We start from the raw sequence: 20,620 nt of genomic DNA on the forward strand, positions 1-20,620 counted from the left end.
TCTATCAGCTGCATTTATCCCGCAGACTAACATGCGCAGGGAATCAGCTTACGGTCGTTTGGGCTATTTACTCCTTGTGTACAACCGTTGGGGCTACTGGACGGTATGATGCTTCCTTGGAAGGTCTACCTGTTAGGCCAGCGGCTTCCGATGAGACTGCAGAGACCCGAATGCCGCCGTCGCCGTCAAGGTTGCCTCTGAAGGCAACTTAGTGAAGTAGACAGAACGACAGAACGACAGACATCGATGATATGACCATACCAGTCAGCAAGTTACAAGAGTGGCACTCTCGCTTCCGCCACTATCTCGTCCTGGCTTGGCTCCCAGCACAAGTGGGTTCCTACTATAGCTCCCGCGGAGAAAGACAACATCATCGTGCTTCACCAACGGACTTCTACCAACTAGTTGGTGACTTCCTTTGTTCTCGGCGATATCTGGGAGGGATAGTGGCAGATGAGTGCTCCAACTTGCTCCCAACGGTACCGACGCTGTCGCTATCTACGATACAAGAAACATTCACGCGATTGAGAAGCACGATGATGTACATACGCTAGGGAAGACGCAGAAATCGGTCCTCGGGCTGGGAGCATGGTGCGACTAGGGAACATCAACCTCTCCATGGCTAGCGGATTGTGACTAGCTTTGGCGATTGGATTTCTCGAGCCTCTTGATGTAAGTGCTCCTCCATCTCACTCTCTTCAACCGGCTTGGCGTCGGCATAGAGGTGCCGTGCGAGAAATGAATGGGGAGTTGCTTCTTGGACTCGAGGCTTCGAAAGATCTTGGATATTTCTGGCTTTCTTTAATGGCCGTAATGCCATGTGCTATTAATTACGAATAGGTTTGGCTTGCATCAGAAGCTGCAGTCGGTGCAATCCTGCATCTGGTAATTCGTCCCAGCGCCCGCCATTATTCTTTAGCTTCTGCCTACGCTTGTGGAAGCAATTGGCACAGCTTTGCTGCGTTGCCAAGGGACAAGCAATACTCAGCAGCAAAGGACGCATACCGGTGCAAAATGGTCCATACGATTCCCGTCAATGGAACCCCAAGGTTACATGAACAAGCCGATTGAGATAGTCGTCACAGATGGAACGTACGGACACGGATGTTCTTGTGCGGAATCCGGGCCTAACGCGCGATTTCCGCCTATTCAAAAAGCGGCGGTGATGATATCGAATCGCACGACTCGCGCTTGAATGTCGTTGAAAAAGGGGTTTTGGGTTGCATATTCCCGGGTGGGCCTCGCGCGACCGGGGCTGCGCCGATCCTTGTGAACATCATCCGTCGACCAGGCCACCACGTTGTTTATTGCTGCTGTCTCGCTGGTCTCCAAGCCCCAAGCACCTGGCCCCGGGTTGTACGCGAATTCGATTGGGGAGCCTTGCTTTTCTCCGAGCTTTCGCGCGCAACCAAGTTGTACAAAGAATAACGCCAAATGGTAGGTAACATGGTGCGGCAATAGTCTACCCTTTCACTTGGGACGGCGGCACCAGATAGCCTGTAGATGGGTACTCCGTCTCCGTATCTGGGCTGGGGCTAAGCCTTGAATGTAAGACGGACACACCCTTTGGGGCCTTTGCTTCTGTCCTGAAGCCGCACTTCTTTTTGGGAAGAAGCCTTGAAACCGTAAACATCGGATTGTGGCAGAAGCTCGAGGCACACAAAAAAAAGAAAAAGGCGCACCACGGTGTCCCGAGACTGCGGTCGTGGTGTTCCCTCTGGGGAAGACGGGGGACGCTTCCATGCCGCGTACCTTATGCAGGTCAAGCAAAACTCAACCGAGCGAGACGGGTTTTACATAGCTCGCGACTCCGCTTCTTCCTTTCAAAGATGAGAAGATGACGCAAGCCTTGTCCTCAGCCTCCTGTCGCGGGACATCTGGTGAGCTGCGAGCATTGTTCCTCGTCTCAAACGTCGGGACATATGGGCAATGGCAGTGAAGGACAAAACTAAACGGGCACTTCGACTCGGGTTCCATTTGGTACAGGCTGGAATTGGTATTGGCGTCCCGACTCCCTGCTCCCTGTCTGCAACTTACAGACTTTTCTTTCCTTGTAAAGATTCGCATACCAAGCATATCTAGAGACTGTATGTCAAAGGTCCCCGACAGAGTTTGGGCCCAGAGCGCGCCACACACGTCGACACGGCCTCTATTCAGCTAGCGATTCTTCAGCATCGGGTGACGGCTCGCTCTGTTTCTCGCCATTACGACCTACGGCAGGCTAGATGATGCTCTCCCGCTCACCAAAAGCCGTGGTGCGTGCTTGCTGGCTCCCTCTAGCCGTACTTACGTACACTACAATCTCACATCCAGACTTGCCGTCATGCCTAATCGGGTCTAGACATCTGGAAGCGCGATTTTGGCGCGCCAGTCAATGGTTCAAGAAAATTTGAGCCCTGCCCAGGTTTGAATGCAACAATACCTCACCATGAGACAAGAGAAGCACAAACGCAAGGATGAATACGAATCGAGCATGGCATGCGTGGGTATGGTAGGTATTCTCCGGATACCGCAACCACGACCTTTTCACTCATCCCTACAGATACAGGCACCCAAAGACGAGTCTCATACGTATGCGTAATCTACCCACAAGAGAGGTCTCAGACTGCGCAGGACCTTCATCTCCCCTGCCGGTTATGTGTCCAATCACGATGACAGCTCCAAGACATCACGCCGAAATAAACTTTCCCACCTGTGGCGCTCTCTCCCTTTCACCGTACTTGACAACGTCCGTAACGAAGCCCTTTGGACGAAGAGCTGGGCACATTTACACAGGCACATGAGGAGCTATCACAATGACAGCCAACTTGTTAGATCCCACGCCCACACAGACACTTGTTCGTCTCCAAACCACCCCCCACACCCTCGTCCTCACCCTTGCCAATGCCCCCCTTCCCTTCTCCTCCTTTGCCACACTCCCCTCTCCAGCGGGAAGCCTGAGCTCATTCAGAAAGAGTGAGGGACACCAGAGAAAGATGGAGATGAAAGATGGAGAGAGAGCTACGGACCTACAGCCCCCAATCATAGATTGGCGTCTTTCACTACTCCTTCCGCGCCCCAAGAGCGATTCTCTTTGTTCCGCCTTCCCCCCCCCCCCAGCCCACTTTCTCAAACATTTCATGTGGAGGGAGCGTCTCTATCCGCAACCACGGTAGAGTCCTTCCCAACAGCATAAGCAGCCTGCAGGATCTCCTCAGTCAACTGACTCGAGGAGAAAGCCATCCTTGGGTCTCGTCTCTTCAGGATATCGGAACATTCACCGTACCCTCCCACTCCTGCTTCTCCTCCTCCTATCCTCACTTAATGTCTGTTCTCCCCGCAGAAACCCATCCATGTCTGTTTTGAGACGGCACATTCGTTCATCCAAACGCGGCAACAGCGGACAGGAGACAAGCCACTCTGTCAATGCAATAAAACCAACGTGACGTGACCAACCCTGCCTTCTCAGGTACACGGCCTCTAGAAGACTGGTAGAGCCCACCACACCTCCCAAGTGAAGGGGTGGATTGGAGGTGTCGAGATTGTCCAGACCCAGGTTGTCCTATGGTCGACCCAGGCACACACACTCACCCCCCTGAGTACCCAACTAGGTATCCATCCTCTCCTCTCGTTCTCTTCCGTGGCGCTGCCTTCATACCCTTCTCGGCCTAATACACGGGATCTTGGGTAATTAACCCGAAAATCCCCAAGCAATTTCCCCCAACGTCGCATACAGTGGCGTACTTTCAATGATTCGTGCCAGCCCGTATTGCTGCATCTCCAGTCTAGTAGGGATCCACGTCGTTTCCATCCGACAAGCGTCCAAGAGGCTCTTCCAAGTTCCGGGTCTTGATTTCCTTGTGGTCTGTTCTTTCGGTAGGGCGGCGGATGAGAGACGGCGGCGGGAGCGATGGAGGGTCAACGAGGAGAGAGTGAGAGAGAATGGACGGGCTGTCCAAGGGCAAGGTTCCCATCTTGGCCCCCCTCTACGCAGTACAGCTTTACGGATGCACTGCTCCCTTCTCCTCCTCCTCCTCCTCCTCCTCCTCCTCCTCCTCCCCCTGCTCCCTGCTACCTCCCATCCTTCCTCTCACGGCCTATCTTCTTGGCTACGGATTGCTACCTACCTACCACTACATACGTTTTTGGCCCCCTCCCCTCCCGCCTCCCCTTTCCCCGCCGCGCTAGGTTCGAAGATCTTTTATTCCTCGACGCCGTCCGAGGACACCCGGTGGCAGTGCGGAAAGAGCGCTGATCTCTCTTTGATTCGTTGCTTTCTCAGGTCTCCATATCTGCCTTCTGCTCTTTGCTCCGTGCAATTCCCTCATCTGATACCTACGCTTGCATAGGGCGTATCGGATGCGACGACTCGGAGAGCTATGCTGTGTGAATTGGAGAAAGAGGTCAGAGAGAAGGCAAGGGGTGGGACTTCCTCTCAAAGGGTAAGATTTGCCTGGCCTTGACTTGCCTTACCTATGCCTTGTACGGTACCTGAACCTAGACATACCGTACTACCCGTTCCCTCCCCACCCCTTCCTCGTGACATGGCGCACGTTCGTATCAAATTGGTACTCTTTGGAATCAATACCAGTCGCGGGAGGCGGGGGGAAAGCCCAGCCGCAGGTGGATGAAGTTTGAAGCGGAGAAAGAGAAAGAGCGCATTGCGTAACTTGGCGGGCGTTTGTTTGCAAGCCTCCTTCGAAAGTCTTTCTCCGTTGGATTGTTCAGGGGGTGAAGGACGAAGAGCCAGCAATGACAAATTGTTCTAGGTATTACGGATACTATTCAGTCATCATCGGTCATTAGGTCACCCGGTCCCCTCATCCGCCTCCTCCCGCTTCTCCGGTTTGCGACTCTGCCCATTGTTTGGTAGTTGGTACGGAGTAGGCTGGCAATTGTCACTTTTGGAAACACCGTAGTTTGGCGGCCGTCTTTCCCGGAGTCGACTCCGTGGCAGGTACCCCGGGTTGAACGCCATAGGCATAGGACGACAGGTCCGGCTCGAGGAAAAGGCCAAATGGCCGGTGCCATGTTCGCCCTCGGAACGTGCTCAACAGAGACCAACGTACTTTGTTCCTCCCACCGTCTCGTACCAAAAAGAAGTCCATCTTGGTTTCCTTTCCTTTGATGGCTGGCATCTCCCTATTCTCCCGGGTCCCCTTTTTTCCTCTTTCCCTCCTCCAACGCTCACGCCGTCAGCCGATGACTGGTGCTGGTGTTGGTCTTGGTGTTGGTCTTGGTGCTGATATTGGCGTTGGCGCTGGATGTCGGGCGTCTTTCTGGCGTTGGCTTTTTTCCCACATGGGCAAGCAGCACGCAAGATACACCCCTTGGTCAGGCGTTGTTCTTCTTTCCCCTTGTTTGCTTGTAATGGGATCATCTACCTTCCCTTTCCCACCCCGTCTAGTGTCATTGATTTGATATGGGAGACGTGTCTAGCGGACGATTGTAGCGTGGAATCTTTTGAGGGCTTGCCTTGTTGCTGCTCTGTTTCTCTTGTTGGTTCGAATAGCGCAGCATCGCCCTAGCGGGCGCCTCCTTCGTTCTCGAGACGGCGTCGATTTGGGAGGATTGGGGTTTCTCTACGTATTGCCGTCTTCTTTCCCTCTCTCTTTTTCTCGCTGTCTCTACGGGACTACTTTACCCTCTCTGGTTTAGGCCATGCCAGATCCAGGGCGTGTGGATTACTCTCCTCCTTCTTGTTTGGCTGTCGATACCTGCATGATGTATGCTTGGGGAAAGAGGGATACCGGTAGGTGAGAAAGAGGAGGAGCACGCTTGATTAGCCCCCGGTATGAGGGGTGGAAGGACGGCAAGAGAAGCAAAGCCTAGGGAGTGTGTACTTCGTACACGAGCCAGCTTTTCCTTTTCCTACGATCAACCGGCGTCATGCGGTAAGACTGGCGGAGAAACAAAATGAGGAACCCACGATGGAGACAAGTGTGAATGAGAGAGCCCGGAAGAACGAACGAAAAAGGAGGGGGGGGGGGCGTGGGTGTGGCAAGTAGGGGAAAAGGAGACTACTACCGCTAACTATACAGTAGGGGGAAAGGCAAAAGTCTCGCGACATCATATCTCCAGTCTCTGGTCTCCATAGACACGATACACGGCTTGGCTTGCCTCTTTCTCGCGACACGAATTGGTGAATCAGCGAGCGACCTGATGGACATGACGCGCGTTAGGCCTCATGCGCGACAGACGAGACGGGTGTGAGAGTGAGAGTGAGAGTGAGTGAGAAGATCCCACATCCGCGCGAAGTGGTGTACCAAGCTAGTTCACTGTCCGAGGGACTCGTCTTTCTCTCCTCTCTCTCGTTCTGTCCCGCCTCTTGTCCGCCGGTCTTTGTGGTTTCTGGGGGTGTGCTATGTGCTATGACACTTCTGCGCTCCTTTTTCCTGAGCCTTTTGCGCTCGACCTTTCCTGCGGGCTTGTCATCTGGTAATTTTTTCCCCATTCTTGTTGGCTTGAGGGCCGTGAGTGAACCAAGATTAGCCCAGAAAGATGAGGGAACAGGTGGACGGGGGAAAGGAACTAGTGAAAGGGGGTGTGCGATTTGTGTTTATTCTGAGGGAAGGATTTGAAGCGAGTGACGGATAAAGGATGAAGCTGTCTTCGTTGGAACATCACGGAAACGCGAGAGAGAGCACATAGGGAGTGAGAGTGAGAGGGTCAGTTCTCGGCGCGTGTCCAAAGGGGACGTGGACGTGTCGTGGCCGTTTGGTGGTCTCTACCACGGGAGGTAGAACACGTAGCTTAGCCAAGTTCAAGATAGGGTCAGCCACCGAACTAAACGTTGAGGGTTTATTGTGCTCCCCCTCCATCCCCAATCCCCGGCCACCTGACTGGACTGGACTTGACGATGAACAGTGCTCTCTGTCTTGATGCTGGCGCTGGTGTTGGTGCTGATGCCATGCAGGAGCCCGGCCTGGTCTTGTCTCTTCCCCAAGAAAGTAGCTGCCGTAGTCCGGTCTTGAGGGTCTTTGCTGTTCCCGCAGCCTGCGGGCCTTTCGGAGCTGGCTGGTGCTGGTGCTGGTGTTGGTGCTGGGGGCGTTTGGTCTGAGTGTTGTCAGATGGGCCCTTCCCTTGATGCCCGTGATGGGATGTGTGATGTGATGGCTGGGGGGGAGAAGGATTGGAGAAGGCTGTCTTGTCGCTGTCTTGTCTTCTTCGCTTTTGCTCGTGCGCTTGCATGGCATAGCCCGTGTGACTTTCGTTCGAAGGAGGGAGGCAGCAGTCAGCGGCGGCCCATTGATGGAGCGTACATGCCAGGTTTGATCATCTGATTTTGGGTTTTTGATTTTCACGATGGGGTTGACGAAGCGCAAGGGGGGGCTGGCTGGTGGATGGATGGATGGATGGACGGATGGCTGGATGGCTGGATGGTATGTACGGAGTGAAGGAGGCAGCAGCAGAAATGCAGGATCCGCTGGAGGTTGCCCTTGTTTGGACTGTTGGGATCTCATCACATTACAGACGCGAAGCACGAAAGCAAGTTTTTGATGCAAAGAGAGACTTTCGTGCGATGAGTTGCTTTCCTGAATTGGAGGGCCTGGGCCTGGACTCGGGACTTGGCCGCGTGCTAGGAGCTCTGAGGATAGGAGACGATATTCCGAGATTGCCCAATCACCCGCTCATTCGCGCGCCTTTTCGAAGAAGATGTTCGTATTGAGAAAAGAGAGAGGGTGTTGACCCTTGACCCCCCTTGTCCGGTGCCCTGCTCATTACATGCCCGTGTGACGGCGTGTTATTTCTTTTCACGAGAATTGCCTGAGCGGCGGTTTGTCGGTCTTCTGACGTGCGTGATAAGGGGGGGCTTGGCTTGGTCCTGTGGGCGACAGAGGTTATGAGGCACGAGAGAGAGTCAAATGAAAGCTTTGCAGAATTGGATTAGGGGGCAAAGAAGGATGAAGGTTTCGTAGATCCGGTGTGTTCGTTGTGGATGCGTGGGAATGTGATTGTGATGTAAAGCTTGCGTGCATGTCACGATTGGTGATTGCAAAGTGCAGACTCTGCAGTTCGGCTCCTCATCTGGGTTTAACTTGTGACGATGTAGGGGCAGAAATATCTCGTAAAAACAGAGTTTGAGAAACGGCCTCGCCGAGATGTCCAATGAGTGAGGTTATGTGCCTGGACCGATCAACACGAAGGATGAACGAACTACGTGGATGAAGATCCGACCATTCTCTTCGTCCCGCGGCATCTCATGTCGGTTTTTGGCTCACGGGAGGCCGCCTACTGTCCGCCGTTCTCGATCCCCACGTGGGTACGCGCGAACCGGTTCGCATTTCGTAGAGACAAAGTTGATGTTTGTTTGGATTTGTGTGGGTTTGGTTGCCTGCTTCCAGAGAGGTGATTCGGTGTAGGGAGCAATAGAGGGAGGGGAGGAATGGTAGGTGGCGTCTAGGAGACAGATCCGTTGAGCGAGCCGTTCGAATGTCCGTCATTTTGAGATCGCGAAGCTATCCAAGGCCACGCCGCCGGTAACGTCCTCCGCTGTGGAAGCTACCATCTCTTGCCGTAGTTCAGAATCGCGGCACGCCGGTGATCTTGATCTTCTCTGCGCTTGCGGAGAATTTACTCTTGGTTTCGACGGCGTGCGATGTCGAGCATGAGCTTTTCGACGGCGTTGGGTTGTGGACCTAGAAGCTTTAGAAGGGGGCCAAAAACCCGGAGTAGATGGCGGCTGGCGATGTGGATGGAGATTGTCTGCCTTGCACGAATGTATTCGTGTCGAGTGCCTGAAAGGAGACATCTTCACTCCCCTGAAAGATATAATATACGAGACGGCCCAGTGGTTACGGAGAAAGAGGGAGGGCTTCTCGGGTTCCCCTGAATTGTTGTGATCTATTTATCCATTTGGTTGCGAGCTCTCCTGTTTGTTTCTTCGGAGCTGCGAAGCCGCTGTGAGATCATGTACAAGCACCACTTTCCAACTGTTCAACGCGACTACACGAAAGACCATGAATTCCTTGATATGATCAAGGAGACTCACAAGAGAGGAAGAGAGTCTCGATTTCACAAATGACTCTAGAAAGTGTAACATCAATTACAGTTGTGCTTCTTGAAGAAAAAGGGGCACATGCAAAGCCAAGTCGAATGCAGCGCAGAGACCGAAGTTTCCCATCTGTGATCTTGCAATGTACTCATCTCGTATTCGTCGTGACCACCTCTGAAGAAGAAGTCTCGCAGTTCAGAAAGCCTTCCTGCGTGGCGGCGATTTTGGTACCTCTCTTCATATTTAATCAGTAAATGCAATCGTAAAGTCGTATATAAGTCGTGGATTCCAAAGTCCTTTCCATCAAGACATTTTCTGTCCCGCTGGTTGATGTGGTACTGAAGTCGTTTTACGCTGCTTCTGAATCGCCCTCTCATACGTGCGGAGGGCGAAGAAAAGCCAACTTGAGCCCGCTGGGAACAGGATCAGAGTATCATGACAAGAGTATATGTCTACGGCCTTCGCATTCTTTGTGAATACGAGCAGAGAAATCAGTTGAGACGAGGACATGGAGAGAACAGTCCATGGTCCTCTATAAGATCAGCGATTGCCATCGTACGGACACAGAGGCATCTGCTGAAAGCTTTTGCTTGAAGGATGGTATCTCACAGAATGACTTCTCGTATAGCATGTAGCAGGAGACCACTTCCACCAAATCGACTTCTGTATCAACCGACTTCCGTCTAGGTCTAAACAGAGAGATAAACGGCCTTCCTTGCCAGATATATCATATGTTTCATGACATTTTTGACAGAAACACTGCTATTTATCAGCCCGATGCCTTCAGTATGCCTCGCTGAAAACACGTAGAGCGATGGATCGAGAAGAACTACCTGCAGCGTGTAATAGTTCTCAGGCTCTTGATAGCATTACCTACAAGTCACCCAGCGAGCAGCGCCCCAATCAACTACCCATTCACGCGCTGGACCGTCAACCGGCCATGGCCGCAGTGCGCGCACATCTTATTTGGCACTCAACCTTCAGGGGACAGCACTGAATCTTCAAATGAGCTGACGAGCCAGCCTATGTCAAGTCCCAGCAATAGGTAATTGGCCATAGAGAGAGCAGTTGTTCACAGCCGTTAACATCATTCTACCCTATTTTCCGTATACGAAACCTTGATCTCAGGTCAATCGCAATCTGTGACTGTAGACTTTCGAAGTATGTAGTCGTCTGGTAAACATATTGCTACTGATACAGAAGCCATCGAGTTGTCTGTTGATTTGATACGAATTATATTGTGAGGCTCGTTCCAGATGCGTATAAAAGAGCCCGCCTGAATTGATCATCAGTTTGCCATGAGTGTTACAAGCTTTCGCCTTCGTACCAAGTAAAACCTCCACGCGAGGGGGAATGCTTGTCGCAATGCCGCCTACGGGGAGGGGAAGCGTCTCTATTACTACACTACATATAGTGTTGAAGACATTACATACAATCTCAGCATAGTTTTTAGCCTTGATGTATCACGAACTATCTCGCCATGTTAGCCTTGAATGTATCAAGAACTGCGCCTAAGGCTTGGTGTCAACGATTGTAATAACATGCTACTGATGAGATCATGAACTGTTCCTGCACCTCCTTAATCGATTACTGGGATCTATCTCATGGATTTTACTACCACACCGAGTTGAAGTCGTCATTCGCGATGCCCGTGCTCTACAGATCAGGTCTGCAGCTAAAGAGAGGAAAAGAGCATCGGTGTCAGAATCCAAACATACTCTCCATCAATTTTCAGTCCCTCACAACTCCCATAGCCTTCAATCCCTCGAAACCCGTTTCCAAATCTTCGACACACGTAGACACGTCGTCACTGACCCATCCGTCAGCGCCGGAGGTCCCACCGAACCCTCCGAAGAGCCCCGCGACCCGCCCCTCCGAGGACCCCCAACATCGTGGCCCTCCCTCAACTTAGGGCAAAATCCACACGACATCACACATCCCACATTTCAAGTCCGCTTCAGGATGGGGTCGGTTAGCTCAGTTGGTTAGAGCGTGGTACTAATATTTCATCAAGAAATGTTGTGTAAATGCCAAGGCCGGGAGTTCAAGCCTCCCACTGATCAGTGTTCTCTTTTGCTGAAGATGAGAAGTATCCCGGTGGCAGAAATGTATCGATAATTTGATTCTTTTGAAGTTCTGAAGGCGCTTGCGAGAGATGAGCGACGAGGGATGGGGGAGATTATGGACGGATATGTGCGGTGTCGAGGTATACGAGATCTTTGGCTGCTTGATCATTCAAGAGCAAGGTGTTTTGCCCGAATGGCCTCTATACGAGACGATACGTGACACTCCATTGAATTCCATATCTCCATTGAATTCCATATTCTTGAGAAGATGTCCCAGTTCACCTAAGGCTCGGGAGATAACCCGCTGGCAATGGGAATCATGTAGGCGCACTCAAAGAGCGTCGTCTGTCGACGTTGTCCCTGGGGGGCCGCAGTCTAGATGCAACAGACGGGAAGAATCACGTTTAAGTCGAAAATAGTTCTGCCCGAGCTCGATATGTAAACCGATGCGCGAATAACGAGTTCTTGAGGGTACCCAGCCAAATAGCTTACTAGGAAGGCTCGTCTGCGAATTTATTGCAATCAGGCAAGATCATGTTGTGTGATACACCTCCAAGAGTCGCCTCCTACATCTATCTCTGACATTGAGGAATGAAATCAAAAAGATCGACTGCCTAAAGTGAAGAGTCATCATCACTCAAGTAACACGACAGATGGTAAGCGTAGGCTTCTCAGCCGAGGTGCTCTGGGCCTAGCCATTGAAATTTTCAGGGTATAGGAGACTTCATTATGCTGTCAACCGCGAGGCTGACCAAGTATGTTTATCATTAATCAGTGACGCTGCCTGTTGAAACCCCTTTCACTCCCCCTATGCCCACGAAATGCTTATGTTGAAACACCCTAGGGAGAATCTCATGAACCGTTCTGCTGCTGTTCCACAGCCTCCTCCTCCTGCAGTCCCGAATACCGCAAATATAGCCGATCTCTAAAGTGTTGGTGGCGGATCCCGTTAGGCCTCGCCTCCTTGAACGTCTCGATTGCGTCCTTTACCGACATCCCACATCGGTCGACCAAATAACACACGATAAAGTAGCCAGTGCGGTTGAAGCCATAGTGGCAGTGGACTCCAATAACCTGCGTCTGGCCGTCCACTTCTGCCCACTTCTCCTCCTCGGCCCTCGCTTTCTGCTGCTCTCGCAACTTGTCCACGAGCGCAATAAAGTGGGCCACCTCCGAGTCCTTTGGCGGGATCTTTGAGACCGTCGCGAACTTATGATATCGTACGCCGCCCTTTTCCATGCTCCGTGGGTCGTACACTGGCTTGTCGTGACTGATGTCAATCACGTCCTTGATGATCCCTCCCCAGTTCTTAACAAATTCGGCAGGACAATGCGTATCGTCTGCTTCTCGCAGAGTCTTCATCGCTCTGAAGACTGGCGGGCTGCCTGCTGGACCGATTGGGTGGGAAACCGGGACAACGCCCTTCCACTTGGCCAAGTTCTTCACATCCCACTTGCCTTCCCGTGAGAGATACTGTAATTGCCATCCGAGGGACAGACGACCAGTGACATGATTGGCAAGGAAGTCGGAGATCAGACCAGCCAGAATTCTGACTGTCGCAGGCATGAAAAGAAGCGCGTGGTTGGCAGGCGCAGGCATAATGATAGACCTGACGACCTTGGTAGGATGCCGGGGCTGAGGCGGGACGTTTGCGGGCGACTCTTGGGGTGTCGACGGATCTTCGAGAGCATTATCCGCATCTTCGTTGAGTTTACGATCTCGATGGAAGTCCTCGTCTCGAATATCATCTATACTCTCGGGCCCGTGGTCCGTCGGATTCTTTGATGTGTTGACCGGTGCCGCCGCGTCGACGATGGTTTCGTGACCATCGTCCGACCCAGTCTCGGGCGATAGAGGCGCCTTGCCTGAGAGATAGTCCTTGATCTTGTCCACCTCCTCAGGTTTCGTGAGCTTGTCCTCCTTTCCGCCAACGAGGTAGACCGGGACATCAACGCCGGCCCACACGTCCTTGCCAGGAACGCCGCCTTTGGCAACTCCATTTTCATAGTTCTGAAGTGATCCCCAGGCCATTCTGCGCCAGACGGGCGTCCTGCTTTGATTGTTGAAGCGGTCCTGGAGCTTGCGAAGCTCGAGATCAGCACCGGGGCCAACGAATCGACTGACGCTGGCACTTTGCGGGCCTCCCCACCGATCGTAAGCCCTCCACAGGTCAAAGATCCAGCCGGGTACCCAGAGTAGCCTCCGAAATAGCGTTGTCTTGTCTTCTGTGGGCGGACCGGCTACGGGACAGATGGCGACCAGTCCGACAACGTGCTTGCGAAGGTCCGTCTTGTGCGGCGCATTGCGACTCGCCAGCTGTGCGCACATGGTAGTCCCCATGCTGTGGCCGATGAGTACGACGCTGCGGTCGGTCTCCTTCTGACGATACTCATCGATGATGACCTCAAGCAGCTCGCAGAGTGCTTCAGGGGTATAGGCGTCCCATGCCTGCTGGGTGAACTCTGAGCGGCCGCAGCCGGGCAAGTCGATGGCCAGGCATGATGATATGTGAACCAGACTTGTCAGCAACGGGTGAAACTGAGCTACTGACCCTCCCAGACCGTGGATGCAGACAAGCAGGGGAAGTGGTGGGTTGGGCAGCTGGTCTGCTTGGAGGTGTCGTTTGTAGAACGTCCTGACGCCAGAATAGGTATAGCGCCCCGTGGTGTATGAGCGAGTCTCCGAATTATCCTTCAGCAAGGTCGGATCGGTAGCTCCAGGGTCATGAGGGTTGGCGAAGCTTAGCCAGCCGGCGCCCTGTTGTTGATCCGACATATTGAACACGGAGGGCGGTTCTCATACGCCGAGATTCAGGCGCGTGCCGGGCAGTAATACCGCGCGTAGAGTATAGTGAATATAACAATTTCGACTTCAACAACGCAATGTGTGTTGGAAAATGGAGACCGGATAATGCGCGGGTATCTCTGAACGTAGTGCGCTATAAGAAAATGCCGGGCCTTCTTTTGTTGGTCGGGACGCGAGAGCGTTGATCTTGTGAATACGCCGTGTTCGGACAGAATAACAAGAAAGAGAAAAAGGAGCGACGAGATTAGCGGCAACCGTGGTCGGTGACACTTGGGCGGGAATGTGAGTCAACCAAGTTTGAGGCGGGAAAGCGGTCCCCTCGTTGACTTCTGGTCTGTTGCACCAGGTGCTGCTGGGCGCGAGGCCCAGAAGCACTACAGGAGAAACAAAAGCGGATGCTTCTTTTTTCTTTGTTTTTCTCAAAGTGTGAGAGACACGCGCGCGCGGGGCAAGGTGTCGTTCGTGAGAGATCGACTGATCGAGAGGCAGGCGAAAACGTGGTCGGAACAGGCCGTTCGTAAGGCAAGATCTGTCACTGGGGTTCGAGTCGGAGTGAGTGAGAGCGGAATGAGTGGAGGGGAGATAAGGTATGAGTGAGAGAGACGCGCGCCGGTGAGTAAGGTAGCGTAAGTAGCGATGAGCCGCCTCCATAGACAGGTAAGGTGGGACAGGCCGCAGGTGCATTCGGCGGGCACGGCAAACCTTTGCCTTTTTGGCAATTTTATGTCACTGCTCATTTTCAGCCAACAGTTCGTCATCTCTCCTCCACCTGGGCCCGGGAAAACACTGTCATTGGTGTATTGCATCTAGATTTTTCTGGCCAATTGTATTGACTTTTCTCACTTGGATTGTCCAGGGTCCATGGGTGCTGCAAGGCTGATTACGTATCAGATGAAGTTGAAAGCTGGGTATTGTACATTGCGTTTAGGTAACTAGTATTCTATGTATTACAAGTAAACCTCTGGCGAGCAAAGTTTTTAATGTTGGTCGCGGAGTGTTTCCGTGTCAGCATTGAAGGGTTGTGATAGTACGGCTCTTGCAGTCACAGCCAAGAGGTGGGACTCGTGGCGGGGCCCAAAGAAAACACAGATGGCCTCCCTGTTGAGTTAATCAAGAGTTTGCCATGGACAGGAGAAACTGGCATCTCTGTCACACCCCATGGTGGCCTATGAATCGCTGTGAATCGCTGTGAATCGCTATGAGACTGTCATGTGAATGACTCCAGTCTGGGTGACGAATGTGTGCCTTCCAAGTTCGACTCATCATGAATCGGATTGAAGGTTTCCCGAGACACCGCCTGCACTTCATACAGCTCCCTTACCCTCTTTCCACCCGATGGGAATCATCGCGCCCGCAACGACATCGACGCCTCGCTCTGTAGCAAGAAGGTTGAACTGGGAGGCGGCGTTTCTCGTATCCAACACCTCGACGCGGATGCCTAGCGAGCTGAGGTGTTTCCTCGTCGCCGGGCTAAGGGGTACGATCTTGGGACCAACACCGATGATGAGAAGATCTGTAAAGAGTCATCGTTAGTAAACCGGACTACTCTCGAAATATAAGAAGAGAAGTAGGCGCACCAGGCCTCGGCCAGACAAGATCTAGGAGCCCGAATGCTTCCGCGGGCAGCTCGAACTGGCCCTTGGCGTTGATCAGGTTCTTGGACCCCTTCGCCTCCCAGGGCCTCCACTCGAATGCCTCGCCGCCGATGAGCAGCGCCGCATCGCCGTCCATGATCTTGACACCGCTGTTCAGGTGGAAACCATCCCATACGCAGGCGTCGATCGAAGTCGAGGGGATGGGTGTGTTGGCCAGCACGTCCATCTCGCTGAAGTCAGTCGCTCCTTGGTAATCCTTGGGCTTCTCATTTTTTGATCTGAATGGAGTCGTGTGGAAGTGACTGCGCATGCATAACGGCTGGGCGGCGGCGGCGGCAGAGGGTCGTAATGATGTCGCCGAAGCTCGAGGGATGGATCGGGGGACGGTGCGCTGGGTGCGCGCGAATCCGCGAAGAGCGCGGGTTGTCGCAGAGGTGTTCATCGATTCGTTTGCTTGCCTCGTTTGTAAGCTGGGTAGTTCGAGGGCTGGAATCAATCTAGATTCATGCAAGGTTGTTTAGTTGTATGTGGTTATGTTTAGAAGAGCTGGGAAGCTGGGACTTTTTTTTTTTTTCGGGGGTGCGATGCCTCAGTGTCTTGAACGTCATGATTACTGGGTTAGGCGGGATGCTGGACTACCTCAAGTACGAACAATGTTGACGGAAAACACACAAGCCGGGCGTCATCATGATGGGGAACCAAATATTACTAGTTGAAGTGGACACGAACATGGATTTTGCGACTTAAACACAGTTGTCATCCGTAAAGGCGAGAAAAGTTCAATTTCGCTGTCATAATCCAGATCTCGGGAGTAAACCACTTTTTTTTTGGGCGCCACGACCAGACACCGTGGGGTTGTCGTCCGTCACAGAAAAACGAACAGGAATCCCACATGACCAATAAGAATTGTGTTGTTGAAGGGCTCGATTTCCGTTTTCATTCAGGTATCGAGGCCTAACAGTGCCCTAACGACAGCGTCGGCAAGAAGAACCGTTTCAATCCGCCCCGTGGCCCGACGATCCTTTGTATCATGCTGTTTTTGCCCTAATGAACACCGAAGCAATGAACCAACCCCTTATTCCCATTCCTGCCAGTGTTGTGTTTGACGTGACCAAGAAGAGATGCGTCGGGTTTATTTCTTCTTCTCGCTCTGGCTCTGCTCCTTGAGAACCTTCTTGACGATCTTCTGCTCCTCAATGAGGAAGGCACGGACGATACGGTCACGGACGCAGTTACCGCATCTCGAGCCACCGTACGCGCGCTGGACGGTCTTCTTGGGCTTGGAGATCTGGGAGTACTCGCGGGGGCGGAGGGCGGGGACCTGTCGCGGTCGTGTTAGCATGCCTTCTGCTTGGCTCTGGTACACTCCAAGTCGAAGCCAAAAGTTCGTCGTTGCCATCTGGGAGCGCCGGTTCCTCAGGAGTCATGCGTCCTTTTTCCAACCAGCCTCGACGTGACCCCTCGAGACAAGATGTGACCCCTCTCCAAGGACATCCATGACCATGACCGAATAACATCCCACAGTTCCGTACTCTCTCAGATGGCTTCTCGGATCGTTCGATTCGGCTTCGGTGTAGGGTTCGAACTTACGCCAGGGAGCTTGACACCGCAGTCACCGCACTTGGGGGCAGTACCGCGCTTCTTGATGTGAAGGATTCTCAGCTCACCACCCGGGGTCTTGACGATGCGGGTGAGGTTGGAGGAGGTGTTGTAGCTGCACACGGAAATTTTCCAAGTCAGCCTCTTTTTCCCAATTTATCCACCATGCAACAATTTTGCGATCGCGGGGAAAGAGTAACGTCGTTCGGTCGTTGAATTAATCGTATGCGATATCTCTAGGAAGAATCACTCACCCGTTACGGCGGCGGTACTGGACACGGTTTCCGGCCATTGTGACTGATTTGCTGCGGGCTGCGGGTTGGTTAGTTGAGAGTCGAGGATCGCGAGCGGATTTTCGTGCTTTCTCGAAATTTTGTGTGGGTGGAAAGACGAGATAGAGCCCGCTTAGGCGACCAATGAGGCGGGGGCAGTGGGTGACAAGCCACATGTGGCTGCTGCCAGCTGGAAAGCCCCGGACTGAGCCCAGCTCACGTGCCAAACACGCTAACAATTTTTGACTGCGAAATCATTGACAGTCACTGTTGACGGCCAATTGGATGGGAGGGTGGAATGTGACCCGCAGCCTGCTAGTTTAAAGTGCCAAACGGCAACAGTGATCTCGGAAGCTTGGTTCGAGTCCAGAATCCAGCCAAGCCAGCCACACTGGTGATTCTCTGCTTCAAAGGTAAGGAATCGTGTTATCACATTTGAGTTACAACTGGAGTTCCAATTGCGTTCTCCTCATCATTTTCATGAATATACCCTTCAGCTTGTTTGCAGTGGTCCCCTAAAGCCCCGGTCCGCATCTGCTCATATATGCACCATCAAGCCATGATGTACCCAAAAGTCAATCCGCTTCCCGCGTAATAGTCGCCTTAACGCCATAATTACTGATATATCTACCCGAAGATCAAAGACAGCGCTATGGGTCTGTCGTTGTCCAGTCAGGGTGGTCTGTCGTACGCCATGCTTTGATGCCATTAGGCTCCTCTTTACGACGTTGTGTGGCATGTTCCATAATGTTCGTTATCTTGTCGCTCTTTCTCAAGTCCTGGAAGTCTTGCACTTCCCTCTTGGCCGCAGCCACCGACTCCATGTACGCTTGGAACGTGATTTGGGCTGGATAGCATAATGTCAGTGAACGAAACATGTGATGGCAGACTTCAGACGTACGGCTTGGTTGTTTGACCGACAAAGGTTCCATCATTCGGGGTATTGTTGTTCGCAAACCACGAAGCTTTGCAAAATGTCAGTGTCGTGATCTCAAGTATCCATCTGCGCTATGGGGACAACAAACCTTGACATGCAAGAGCTTGAGCTCATCCAGAGCCCGTTCGAGACGTTCCTCATCCCATGCCTCGGAGCCTGGAGCACCAGGCTCACTCTTGATAGATGGGCCGTTGTTTGCCATGGTAGTGGGTGTTGGTGGGAGAAGCGCAGGGGACTATCAGACCATGGCGCAGGAGAACGAAAGGAAGGAAGGAAGGAAGGGTCTAATCGGTCGGTAGACCAGCGAGCAGGCGGTGTGTGGTATGTCTGGGTCGGGAGTCGAAAATGGAGAGTCGAGTTAAGGGACCGAGGCGTTTCGACGACCAGACCGGCGAGGTTGGATGGATGGGTGCCGAGCGATGGCTTGAGGCGCAACGCGCAATCACAGCCGAAAGATGGTCCAAGAAAGGTAAATGCTGGATCCGTGTTTGCGAACACTTCAAATGACACAGTCTGTAAGGCAAACGTTCCACTCACACTGTCATGCGTGGTGCTGGTCGGGGTCCCAAAAGGAGTACGCGAAGCAGGCCGGAGATACTGTGTGTATTGATGGAGGTGATGTCTTCAACGTCTGGTACGCGGCGCAGGTGCAGCGCATCCATGGAACCTGGAAGCATGGGCCAGGGCCAGAATCGGGTCCCAGCAGACTTTCCCAGCAGCGCGTCAAGGTGGTTGGTGCGTTATTCTCTGGAGTACCTATCCCCACTATTCCCGCAGGGCCAGTACATCTCGCCTACCTATCACGGTGCAAGGCACCCGGGGGCCAGGACACCTTGCCAGGCGTACCAGGTTCCTCACCACTCCCGGACGTCCACTCTACCTGGCCGTTGATTGGTCACGTGAAGGTGTATGTCGAGTCCGAGGCGAAAGGTGCAGCTTGCTTTCCGGCCAGGCAATCAATCTTTGGAAGAAAAGAGAAAAGAAGCGGAATACATAAAAGCGCATGTCCTTTACCTCCAGCCATTCTCATTCCCCCACATGATCCATCACCATCAACCCAGCAAGAAAAGATTGTGTGCATTGCCAGCAGCATCCCTCTGAACCTCCCTCGGATACTCAACATAAACGCTGGATACCTTACCTTACTGTGTAGGTACGTGCAACGCGAACGCCAAGCCCTGGACACTAGGGCGGCTTGCAGCTGGATCCTGGATGCTGACCCTCGCTAAAAAGGTTAGCCGGAGAGCGGATTAACTGCCAACCTAGTTCAGACCGTGCGGATTGGAATTCTCTGACTCCAACCTCTCCGTGTTTCCTGCCGTTCCGTCACCAGATAACTTAGTTGCAGCCCTTCTGAGGAGAGCCCTTCACCCAAAGAAGTACGGATATTATCGCCAACAAAAAAGCTGTCGCACCAGTCTCATCTTCATCTTCATTTCTCCGCCCCTCTATTTCTACTTCTCGACGCGTCCGCCGCTCCCCCGGATCCGTCAACCACCGAATTCATTCCCCCACTTACCCTTCACAACCGCCAAGCTGGACTCCTCCGTCGTCATGTCGAATGCGCCTCCGCCTGCGCTCTTACCACCGCCTGAGGGCATCTTTCGGACCTTCGAAGACCTTCTGACATCGGTTCAGCGCGTCGCAAAAGACCAAGGATATGGAGTTGTCAAGTTGCGCGCGTCCAATTACCGCGATGGCAAGCCTACCCGTTACGACTTGGTTTGCGACCGCGGCGGCGTCAAGTACAGCAGCACCGCCAAGAAGCGCAATCCATCGACGCGCAAGGTCGACTGCCCATGGCGCGCAAAGGCCGTCTGCGAGGTCCAGCTCGGAAACCAGTGGCGTTTTGCTGTTCAGGAGGGCAGTCACAACCACGAGCCTCGCATCGCGACCGCCCCTCCCGGACAGGAAAACACCCCTCTCGCACAATCGATCCGCTCCTTCACCAACAAGATTGATCGCCTCAATCACGACATGAATCAAGGCTTCGGTCGCATCGAACAAGCTCTTGACACGATGAACAAGCGCCTAGAGAATCTCGAGAATCGCGCGGGTGGTTACGAGCCTCGTTTCCAGAACATGGAGTCGCGATTGCAAGGCATGGAGGCGCGTGGAAGCATGGAGCTGCCCATGGACGATGTCGACGCTCGACTCCTGTCATCTTCGGTTATGTAGGAGGGTGACCCGGTTGACGAGTCGGGCTTCAAGGCTTCGGATTTATCCGACGACTTTGTGTGGACGTCTAATGCCTGACCACGCCTCGGCATCAAAAGAAGCCCCGGTCACTAGCGTTCGCTCTCAGCATGCGATGTATCGGGAAGAGGACGACGAGACGACAATTGCAAGAGACTTGTTTCTCGCAGGAAGTG

General features: G+C 53.0%; 10 protein-coding genes and 1 non-coding gene across 11 annotated transcripts; 5 read left to right on the top strand and 6 right to left on the bottom strand.

Moving 5' to 3' along the window:
• Positions 1–3,536: 3,536 nt before the first annotated feature.
• Positions 3,537–4,678, top strand: BDZ83DRAFT_197516 (uncharacterized protein). Its single transcript, XM_060501638.1, has one exon. It carries the CDS (start codon positions 3,729–3,731, stop codon positions 4,326–4,328), a length of 600 nt encoding a protein of 199 aa, XP_060367669.1. The 5' UTR covers positions 3,537–3,728; the 3' UTR covers positions 4,329–4,678.
• A 1,839-nt stretch (positions 4,679–6,517) lies between these two features.
• BDZ83DRAFT_197502 (uncharacterized protein) lies at positions 6,518–7,477 on the bottom strand. The gene has a single exon (XM_060501637.1). The coding sequence runs from the start codon at positions 7,440–7,442 to the stop codon at positions 6,603–6,605; it is 840 nt and encodes a 279-aa protein (XP_060367670.1). The 5' UTR covers positions 7,443–7,477; the 3' UTR covers positions 6,518–6,602.
• A 903-nt stretch (positions 7,478–8,380) lies between these two features.
• Positions 8,381–8,876, bottom strand: BDZ83DRAFT_197500 (uncharacterized protein). The gene has a single exon (XM_060501636.1). It carries the CDS (start codon positions 8,729–8,731, stop codon positions 8,420–8,422), a length of 312 nt encoding a protein of 103 aa, XP_060367671.1. The 5' UTR covers positions 8,732–8,876; the 3' UTR covers positions 8,381–8,419.
• Positions 8,877–10,427: 1,551 nt separating this feature from the next.
• Positions 10,428–11,025, top strand: BDZ83DRAFT_612511 (uncharacterized protein). The gene has a single exon (XM_060507715.1). The coding sequence runs from the start codon at positions 10,533–10,535 to the stop codon at positions 10,884–10,886; it is 354 nt and encodes a 117-aa protein (XP_060367672.1). The 5' UTR covers positions 10,428–10,532; the 3' UTR covers positions 10,887–11,025.
• On the top strand, positions 10,941–11,037 carry BDZ83DRAFT_t88. The gene has a single exon. It is a non-coding gene; the product is annotated as a tRNA-Ile (tRNA).
• Positions 11,038–11,550: 513 nt separating this feature from the next.
• On the bottom strand, positions 11,551–14,039 carry BDZ83DRAFT_197576 (uncharacterized protein). Its single transcript, XM_060501640.1, has one exon. The coding sequence runs from the start codon at positions 13,813–13,815 to the stop codon at positions 11,893–11,895; it is 1,923 nt and encodes a 640-aa protein (XP_060367673.1). The 5' UTR covers positions 13,816–14,039; the 3' UTR covers positions 11,551–11,892.
• Positions 14,040–15,149: 1,110 nt separating this feature from the next.
• Positions 15,150–15,882, bottom strand: BDZ83DRAFT_572132 (uncharacterized protein; the record flags this gene model as incomplete). The annotated part of the gene is made up of 2 exons (XM_060504472.1): positions 15,150–15,358; positions 15,423–15,882. The coding sequence occupies 2 exons, from the start codon at positions 15,880–15,882 to the stop codon at positions 15,150–15,152; spliced, it is 669 nt and encodes a 222-aa protein (XP_060367674.1).
• Positions 15,883–16,572: 690 nt separating this feature from the next.
• Positions 16,573–17,331, bottom strand: BDZ83DRAFT_717700 (ribosomal protein L34e; the record flags this gene model as incomplete). The annotated part of the gene is made up of 3 exons (XM_060511978.1): positions 16,573–16,761; positions 17,031–17,154; positions 17,294–17,331. The coding sequence occupies 3 exons, from the start codon at positions 17,329–17,331 to the stop codon at positions 16,573–16,575; spliced, it is 351 nt and encodes a 116-aa protein (XP_060367675.1).
• A 630-nt stretch (positions 17,332–17,961) lies between these two features.
• On the bottom strand, positions 17,962–18,450 carry BDZ83DRAFT_749919 (uncharacterized protein; the record flags this gene model as incomplete). The annotated part of the gene is made up of 3 exons (XM_060513842.1): positions 17,962–18,158; positions 18,213–18,276; positions 18,337–18,450. The coding sequence occupies 3 exons, from the start codon at positions 18,448–18,450 to the stop codon at positions 17,962–17,964; spliced, it is 375 nt and encodes a 124-aa protein (XP_060367676.1).
• BDZ83DRAFT_197549 (uncharacterized protein) lies at positions 18,313–19,696 on the top strand. The gene is made up of 2 exons (XM_060501639.1): positions 18,313–19,401; positions 19,482–19,696. Exons 1-2 carry the CDS (start codon positions 18,722–18,724, stop codon positions 19,588–19,590), a joined length of 789 nt encoding a protein of 262 aa, XP_060367677.1. The 5' UTR covers positions 18,313–18,721; the 3' UTR covers positions 19,591–19,696.
• Positions 19,697–19,802: 106 nt separating this feature from the next.
• Positions 19,803–20,426, top strand: BDZ83DRAFT_572150 (uncharacterized protein; the record flags this gene model as incomplete). The annotated part of the gene is made up of 1 exon (XM_060504476.1): positions 19,803–20,426. One exon carries the CDS (start codon positions 19,803–19,805, stop codon positions 20,424–20,426), a length of 624 nt encoding a protein of 207 aa, XP_060367678.1.
• Between the last annotated feature and the right edge of the window lie 194 nt (positions 20,427–20,620).

This window comes from Colletotrichum acutatum (assembly GCF_030867785.1).
Source record: "Colletotrichum acutatum strain CBS 112980 chromosome Unknown BDZ83scaffold_23, whole genome shotgun sequence".
In the NCBI taxonomy this organism is placed as follows: domain Eukaryota; kingdom Fungi; phylum Ascomycota; class Sordariomycetes; order Glomerellales; family Glomerellaceae; genus Colletotrichum; species Colletotrichum acutatum.

Bases quoted from the DNA above. Each gene is read 5' to 3' on its own strand.
- BDZ83DRAFT_197516 (XM_060501638.1), top strand. From the start codon at position 3,729: ATGATTCGTGCCAGCCCGTATTGCTGCATCTCCAGTCTAGTAGGGATC.
- BDZ83DRAFT_197502 (XM_060501637.1), bottom strand. From the start codon at position 7,442: ATGAGATCCCAACAGTCCAAACAAGGGCAACCTCCAGCGGATCCTGCA.
- BDZ83DRAFT_197500 (XM_060501636.1), bottom strand. From the start codon at position 8,731: ATGTCTCCTTTCAGGCACTCGACACGAATACATTCGTGCAAGGCAGAC.
- BDZ83DRAFT_612511 (XM_060507715.1), top strand. From the start codon at position 10,533: ATGAACTGTTCCTGCACCTCCTTAATCGATTACTGGGATCTATCTCAT.
- BDZ83DRAFT_197576 (XM_060501640.1), bottom strand. From the start codon at position 13,815: ATGTCGGATCAACAACAGGGCGCCGGCTGGCTAAGCTTCGCCAACCCT.
- BDZ83DRAFT_197549 (XM_060501639.1), top strand. From the start codon at position 18,722: ATGCTGGATCCGTGTTTGCGAACACTTCAAATGACACAGTCTGTAAGG. The intron at 19,402-19,481 runs GTACGTGCAACG...CTCGCTAAAAAG, and splicing joins TACCTTACCTTACTGTGTAG to GTTAGCCGGAGAGCGGATTA.